We start from the raw sequence: 8,759 nt of genomic DNA, 5'->3' as shown, positions 1-8,759 counted from the left end.
ATGTATGTTCTGCATTGGATATGCTTCTTTAGTGTTTAAGAATAAATATGACTGGAATTACTACAGAAAATTGCAGATGGACATTTCCTATACAGGGACTAAAGTAGACACATTTGACTATCCTCTCCCGATTTAAACCCAATGTACAGTAGCATATTTAACATTCGGACTCAATTATGTTACCCGTAATAATACTTTCACCTTCTTTTAAACCCTGTTCTTATTGCTTGCATGCAATATCATTGAATTACTTGATAATCTTTCATAACAGTGACAAGCATTTGCTTTTGTGACAATAATAATAATATACATTGTATATGCTGCAACAACTGTCATAATTAGTGAACTTTAGTAAGTCATGTACGAGGGCTGCTGATGAAGAGTAGACGTACCAGAGCTGAAGGTGAAGAGCTCGCCCAGGAGACACAGCAGCTGGAGGGCCATGAGGCACTTGGAGAAGGACGCTCCAGGAAGCAGAACCTCCAGCAGGCTCACACACAGCCAGCGCAGGAACTCCTACACACAACAAGCCTTTTAGTTCTTTCAAAAGAGAAAAAAAGACTGTGTGCTCTGCTGTGTTCATGAGTGTGGTTCACCTCGTACTGATGTAGTGTGTGTTGGTCTGCGTCCCTCTTGTCCGGATCTCTCTCCTGGCTCATTCTCTTCTGCAGCAGCAGAGCGCTGTCCTTCAATCGACACAGCAGCTGGACAGGAGAGGATTTCAAGCTCCATTTAGTGATAGAAGTTTTTATTTCATCATACAATTGTGTCATCGATTGGGCCATGCAGGATAAAAGGGTTGTTAGCACTGAGGATCCCTTTGAATATGTCCTTGTATAGACTGCTCCTAGCTCATACAATGACTGCAGGTTGCCATCTGAGCCTTAGATTGAGCTGAGAAACTTAAATCCATATTTAAAAAAATATTATGCAACAGCTAAAGTCAATGCATGTAAATGTCTGACCTTCTTCAGCAGGCTGACTGTCTGCTGTCTGACGCCTGGTGCCTGACTGTTGAGATTATGCGGCAGGAAGTAACGGATCAGGTCCATTTCCTGAGGGGTCAGGGCTTCGGTGCTGCGGAGGGTCTCACACACCAACCCCAAGGCGTCCATCCTCACCTGAGGGAACAATTGTATATTTACATTAGATACTGAAAATGTAAATAAAGAGTAGTTTTTTCTTAAATAAAGTAATTTTAACATAAATGTAGACATATTAAAAAAACGTAGCTTGTGTGAGTGATTGTTGCAGTTTTAAATAATAGGATTTTTCAGAGATGGAGTCATTTTCCCAAAAAATATTTGATTTGTTGAAAAATAAGTCATATTTGATCAGAGGGGTTCTTTCAATAAGATATCTACTATGTAACACGTACAACAGTGAGAACAAAGGTTTTACACATGAGGGCTCAGACACTCACTTGATCATGTTTGTGTACCAGTGCTTGTTGGAGCAGGGAGAGGGGCACCAGGCCCCCCCACAGACCCTCCTTTGAGGACGGAACGACACCCTGGGCCCGGGCCGCCCGCAGGCACGTCATGAGAGCGCCCAGTGCTCCTCTGCTGCCCGAAGGGCCTGTGAGGACAGAAACACAGCATTCAGAGAGCGGCCACTCATTTGTTTGATGATGCTGTTAGAGAATGCTGCCACTGTAACTGTGGAGAGGACGTGTTTACTATGTTTATACCACAACAGGATGCTTTGTGGAGCGAAGAGATATTCATATGCAGCTGATGTAATCAAAACAGAAGAAATAAAGAAAAGTGTGTCAGATAAATTCAAATGTTATGAGACAGAAAGGCCTATGTGTATTTTGGTTTGTGTTTTGTATTTCATTTAAGAATATGTAGGCCTAAAGCTCAGGGAAATTATTTGTCTTCAAATATAAGCCTCGAGTAATATTTATTTATATATTAAATATGTATTTATTTAATAAATATTCATTCATTTTAATATTTATACGGCTTTAAAAAAAAATATATATATTTGTTTAACTTTTAATTTGTTTGCATTATGTGCAAGTTTATAAATTATATGTATATACCCTACTTCTTTATGTATCATAAATCTTCATGCTGTCTATAGCAGGGGTTCCCAACCTTTTTTCCCAAAAGCCCCCCAAAATGACTCCTGTTGGAAGTTGCGCCCCCCCCACACACACACACACAAGGGGGCATGCAACAGCTGTAATTAAAGTTTCAAAGTCTCAAAAATGCTACAACTACTGTCACAAACTGGATGAATGTGAAGTATTTTGTTAAAGGAGGATACAGGCGTAATTAAGGAGCACTATTGGAGTGGAGTGACTTAATTAATTTGGATTTCCCGCTGCATGAAAAAATTAAAGTACGGCATAAGTGGAAACAATTCAAAAAGGGATTAAACTGTTTAAAACACATGCTCAAAGTAAACCGGATTTTGACGATGTGTTTATGGGGATTCAAAAGTCATAAATAATCTACAAAATGGAGGAGACCGATCTGATCGGAGCAACTGTAACAAATAATCCAACTGAAACCGGCATGGACAATGACTATGTTTTAAAAATGAGCTTATCCAGAAAAGCCTGGTTTGGACACTTTACGGGCAGAAGAAATATTTCTATTAAAGAAAGAATTATACATTTCTGTCTTTTTATGCCTTTATTAGCTACTAACTTGAATTTTTATTACAATTAATTAATCAATTATTTTTTTGATTTTATTGTAATTTAGAGACAAGGCCTTTAGCGACAATCATGTATTACCTTACAATTATATATAAAAAATAAAAATAAATAAAAAATAAAGTCTAAATATGATATTTGACCTCAAATCATCTGAGGCCTGGCGCGCCTCCTGCGATCTTTGGCGCACCCCCTGCGATCTTTAGCGCCCCCCAGGTTAGGAACCACTGCATAGGATATAGGTTTCCAAGTTCAATAATAAAAACAAACAATATTTCCGGAGTTTCTCCAAACGTCCCTCACGGACAAGTTGAGCAACAGCACACATTTGAATGTAATAATAGCAGAAATGCTGGATCAGACGTATGAATATTTGAGTCTTAACCTGTGCTGCAGGGCGGGGTGTCCTGCAGGGCCTGCACCATGTGCGTCAGACTGGACGGGCTGCAGCGGAGCAGCTTGGGCAGGAAGTAGTCCAGGATGTACGTGGTCTGGTCCAGCTTGGCCCGGCACAGCACCAGCAGCAGGGGGGTCACCCACGTCTTGTGCCAAACCTCCATCCAGACCTCTGAACCTGTGGTGTCCACTGCACCCGCCTCACTGCCCAGCTGCGCCTTGTGGCTGACGAACAGCCTCTCCAGGAGGTCGCTGGCGTACGGAGCCAGGTTCTGGTCCCCCATCAGGCCCAGGAGACTAACAGGCAGCTGGGGCTGGACGTCCAGTAGGTGCCTTGCCCCGTAGAGCTCCACCAGGCAGCTCAGGGAGCCGTACTTCCCCCTCATGTGCCACTCCAGCCCCAGCAGGCTGAGGGTGAGCTCTGTGATGTAGGAGTCCTCGGCTGGATCAAAGATGGAGGAACATGTGTGCTGATGGAGGAGGAGGAGGTTGCGGAACAGCGCGCGGGTTTGGTGGCGGACGCCGTCCAGCGGGTGCTCCCAGTGGGAGTAGATGTGCTCCAGCAGGCGTTGCTGCAGCTCAGAGCCTCCGCTGAGGGACTGTTGGAGGCAGGGGGGGCAGACCTGCCTCTCCCCCTGCAGGCAGTCCAGAGCAGCGCTGCTCCACAGGGTCAGCACCCGAGACACCACCATCGCTGTACTGGACTCCTTTATACTACAGCAGAGGGGTACACATTGTTTACACGTCAGAAACACTTGGAACTTTCAAAGAAGGTTCACACAAGCAGCCACTCTCAGTATTACTGTTTTATTGTTTTTACCTGCTACATTTTATATCTACATGCATGTTTTGCCAGCAAGTTTTGATTAGGAATGTGATATTATCTGTGATAAGTTTTTTTTTTTGTGTCCTTTACTTTAAATGTTGTACTGTTTTTTGGAAGAAATGAAAAGTATATAACGTGTATTTAAATATTGAATTTATGGCAATGAAACATGAACTCACTATGGGCGCATAAGTGTACCTTGTTTGATACAGATCTTCTTAAAAGGATGATGAAAATAATGCTTAAAAATGATCATTCCCTTTAATATCTCGAATCATTTTTGCAACATAAGTCAAAAGGATTGCAATAACTAATCGTTTCCAAATTGCAGCCATTGTGGGCAGCATTATAATTTGTTGCTTTAAATGACTTTTGATTCTACTGGGGAACCTCCTGATATAAGCAGTCAGTACTGATTGGGGATCAGTGTACCTGACGTCCAGATCCAGCAGAGTGTTGGGAACCAGCAGCAGCAGCTGTTCCCACTGCGGCCCGGGCAGAGCGCCCTTCCAGCTCAACATGGCCAGAGCCCCGTGACACAGATACAGAGAGACCCCAGCGGGGCGAGCGCTGCTGCACAGACCCTCACACCTCTGCTGCAGCCACCGAGGGGCGGAGTCTAAACCCTGTGCTGAGCCACGCAGCAGACTGCACACCTGAGGAACAGTTCAACAGAATGAATTTAGCAGCTTTAAACATGCACCATTATAAATATGTATATCTTATGCTATTTCATTTGTACATAATTTACTTATTCCTGCATTTTATTAACAACATCATGTCACGTGCACTATTTCATGTATTTTAATTTTTATGTGGTATTGTATGTTGCAACGTTTTTATTTGACAAGTATTTCAAAGATACACAAGTCAGAATAAAATATTAATTGTTCTCAAACATTTGTGTGAACATGTGAACAATCCAGAATTCTAAACAACTACCACAACTCACCACAGAGGCAACTTCATCTCCACCCCCCATGGCAGAGCGGATCAGTAACACTATAGCCATGCCCGCTGTACTCTGGACTGACTGGATAAAGTCCTCTATGAAAGGAAAGGGGGGGGAGTGAGAGGAGAGTGTGTACGCACAGGTATTTCTGATTTCAAGTTCTGGAGCAATGGGAAAGTTCATGGCTCCATCTGCTCCTAAGAAGCTGCTTCCAACAGTCCTTTGTTCCCTGAGTTAAGGACTTCATCTGAGAAGTTGTAATAACTGCTTAGTAAGGATGTATCTTGACTGATGTCTCTGCATTGAAATGAAGGCAGATCTTCATGTCTACTTCCATCAGCTGGGTCACTGTACATGTCACGTGTTTCCACCATTTAACAGACACGATAGCGACACCGGTTCTTTCCGTTTGTCATTTTGGCAACATCTGGTCCTGGAGCAGTTTTGAACAGAAATGCATTTACATAACCAAGTTATGGTTAGGACTCAGTAAAGTGTTCAGGTAATTTTCATTTATTTAAGCATTTCCCTCATGCTGCTTTTTACTTCTACTCCATAACTCAGAGGGAATTCGACTGTTTACTCCACTATTGTTCTTTGTTTAGTCTAGTTAGTTTTGAAGATTCAGATTCATATTAACAAAACACAATATAATAAACAAATGTATCATGCATTATTATAGGTAGTGATCTCTTTAACTGTATTCATCCCTTGTAGAAAGTAACAAGCTACACAATAATGCATCAGTCATTATAATTCAATATCATGTTATAGGATATTATTTGATGGATTGTTTTGGTCAATTTGATGCTTATACTTTTGGACTTTTACAATTTTCAAATGCAGGTCCTTTTTTTTAGTACTTCTAAATTCTGGTAGTTGTATGAGGGTGGTGGTGTGATCCCCAGAGGGTCTCTAGTTTTGCCCTGATTCTTACCATCAGTGAGGATGTGTGTGTAGCAGCCCAGCAGGCTGCTCAGTGTGTCCTCCAGCTTGGTGTGTGTGTGTTGAGCCTGCAGCGAGGAGCCGATGGTCTCCTGGGATCTCTGCATCACCAGCATGGAGGCCTTCACTGTCGCCAGGCAACAATACATCAGCTGGGCCTGGGCGATGTGACGTCCTGCGAGACCACTGGGAAAACAGCAGGGGGCGACAACAACAAGGTATATACAGTATATTCAGAATCACAATAAGATGATTTGTATTCATCCTGAGGAAAATAATGTAGATTCGTTTTAGAATAAAAAAGATCAAATACAATTATATAAAAAATATATATCTATATATTTAATGTAAACATAAAATATTGCATTATAATTGAATTAAATAGAATATTTATATTAGCATAAGAAGTTAAGTATAAATGTGCACATTGTAATTCATTATATTAGAACAATCGTTACGTAATATGTGTATATTACAAAGTATGCAGTGGTGTAACTATTAATAAAGATATACATATATAAAAACACTGAAGAAAAGTAGATGTGGAAAGATATGGAACACAGAATATGCCTGTATACCTGTTCTGATGAAGACATTCACTCAATCCCTTGTGAAGAAACTGCATCACTAAATAGAGGAGAAAGATAGTTCATGACTGGCTTCTTTAGAAAAAGAAAAAGGGGAGACATTTCTAATTCCTCGGACACTAACCTTCAGGCAGCAGTTTGTTAATGCATCTCTCACCTGGAGGAAAGGTAATGTAGTTATTCTACAGTAGAAAATCAGATTGATTTGATATCCGTTATCTCAAAAGTAGAACAATTCTGGAGTAAAGGTAAAGACGACCCCCCCCCACCCCTTACCGAGAGCGAAGCCATCCAGACAGGCAGTGATGGTGTCAGTGATGTGTGGGTACTGCTCTGAGGTTGGGTTGGACAGACAGTCGGACAGACAGGCGGACAAACTGTTGACAGTCTGCTCCTGTAGCCAGGCTGGCACTGAACCTAAAGCACTGAGGATATCAAAACAGAGACATGGCAATAATCAGGTTATCAAAATGATGTTTGTGATATTTAAGTTTGAATTCATATTGTAATGGTTGTAATTTAATAAAGATTAAAAAGATACATTTTTAATTTGCAAACTTGGGATGTAAAATGGTAAATAGACCAAAAGATATTTACTTTTTTATACAGAAAATATGACTTTCATGATTAACTGATAATAATTGATAACACTGGAGATGACAGTTTGCACTAGTCTGAAAACTGATATGGAATTGACATTGCTGTTACGGTGAGGATTCAGATTGATATACAGTTTATTGATTAGAAACGTTTCTTGCTGTTTGCCATTTGAAAGAAGAATAAAATCAGCCAAACAAATACTGCTTTTCCCACTAGCATCATATGAAATCTCCTTATAGTCTCAATCTTATTTACTTGTAGAGATGCGTTTCAAATTAAAATCCTAAAATGTAGCATTGTACCTGGCGATGGTTCTTCGCAGGGGGTTCTTAGCCTGCAGGGAGGTGTAGACCAGAGTCAGGGTGTGCAGACAGGACTCCAGAAGAGCTCCATCAGAGGGCTCTTCACTCAGGGCCTCCAGCTGGGACCCCGCCTGGTGGAGTATGGACAAACAAAGGTTTGTTAAAGGCCCCATGTCATGCTTTTCCGGTTATTACCCGTCCCCTTGTGTGTTATGAAGGTTTTTCTGCATGTAAACGGTCTGCAGAGTCACAAACCCTCAAAGTACACCCTGTAGCGAGTAAAACTCTAACACAGAAAAGACCTGTCTATGCTGCCCCAGAACGCCTCGTTGGAGATTTCTCTTTTTCCATTGTTTACTTCTTATAATGTAGTAATTACAGTGACGTATTGGGTATAGTGACGTAACGTCTCTAATCTCTATACCCAATAGAATACACACACACACTCAATCTTTTCCCAGCTGCAGCTCCGCAGATTTCTCAGCCTGAACTCAGCCTGAGACAGCGAGACGCGGCGGGGCTCGGCCTGGGCTTGTTATGAGCACACACGCAGACTCACACCCAGGCTGCAGGTGTGTGTGTGAGGAAGTCCGGTTCAGGCTGGGTTTCGCTGTGTCTCGCAGATCCCCCGCAGCAAGCCAGCTCACACTGTCCGCTCCAGCACCGAGCCCCGCAATGTCCCACCAACACGGCACCCAGACCCCACGCAGCATTCTCATCTGCTTGTCATTACTGGTGTCATTTTCTGGTTGCTAATGCCATTGGAACACATAATCACTGATGTTCCGCTGTAACGGTGGTGGACTCATCAGAACAGAGTGAACCCTAAGTGAAGAATAATATTCCTGTGTACGGAAAGGTTTGTAATCAAGAATGATACAACGTTTACATAATAAGAAAAGCTGAATGGTGTGCCGTTAGATACCGTGCAGACCAGGCAGGACCCTGCTCCCTAGGGAGAGACAACCGAAAGGGACTCCAATAGAAGGGTCAAGGGAAACTTGACAACCCAAAAGGAGGTCCTTCAAAAAGTACATGCCTACAACTCCCAGAATTCCTGTCTCCCACGGCAAAGAGTAATGGACTATAGACTCTGTTTTGCGACAAACATAAACGACATTTTCACAGAAATGCCATCCCCCGAATAAACAATAAGTATACATGTCGTGAAACCGAGCTGGTTTTTAGCAAATTTTTACACGATATTTATTTTGCAACTAAACTAACTTTATTTCACGTTTTATTGAATCTAAAGTTCTTAAATCTGAATTTCCAGGGTACAGTACCGGTAAAGATGACTGTATTAAGTAACAACTCCAGATGATCTGTATCCTAATGTAACACGTAAACATAGGTTTGATTGTAACCAAAGATTGTTGTCGTAGAGACATATCATACACATAAAGTGAGACAGGATTTGCCGAACAACCTCAGGACGGGGGGGGGGGGGGGAAGGGACACTCGGGTGCCACGAGACTCACCA

At 42.1% G+C, this 8,759-nt stretch overlaps 1 protein-coding gene across 1 annotated transcript; it reads right to left on the bottom strand.

The window, feature by feature from the left end:
* Positions 1-348: 348 nt before the first annotated feature.
* On the bottom strand, positions 349-7,449 carry thada (THADA armadillo repeat containing). The gene is made up of 12 exons (XM_010786221.1): positions 7,277-7,449; positions 6,651-6,799; positions 6,499-6,531; positions 6,366-6,414; positions 5,780-5,973; positions 4,843-4,937; positions 4,323-4,546; positions 3,054-3,778; positions 1,424-1,578; positions 966-1,121; positions 597-704; positions 349-516 (listed from the first exon to the last, which is right to left on the bottom strand). Exons 1-12 carry the CDS (start codon positions 7,447-7,449, stop codon positions 349-351), a joined length of 2,229 nt encoding a protein of 742 aa, XP_010784523.1.
* Between the last annotated feature and the right edge of the window lie 1,310 nt (positions 7,450-8,759).

Source organism: Notothenia coriiceps, unplaced genomic scaffold, assembly GCF_000735185.1.
Source record: "Notothenia coriiceps isolate Sejong01 unplaced genomic scaffold, NC01 NC01_scaffold00028800, whole genome shotgun sequence".
Taxonomy (NCBI): domain Eukaryota; kingdom Metazoa; phylum Chordata; class Actinopteri; order Perciformes; family Nototheniidae; genus Notothenia; species Notothenia coriiceps.
Note: the sequence above shows the minus strand (reverse complement) of the source record. Positions and strands in the feature narration are given on the sequence as shown.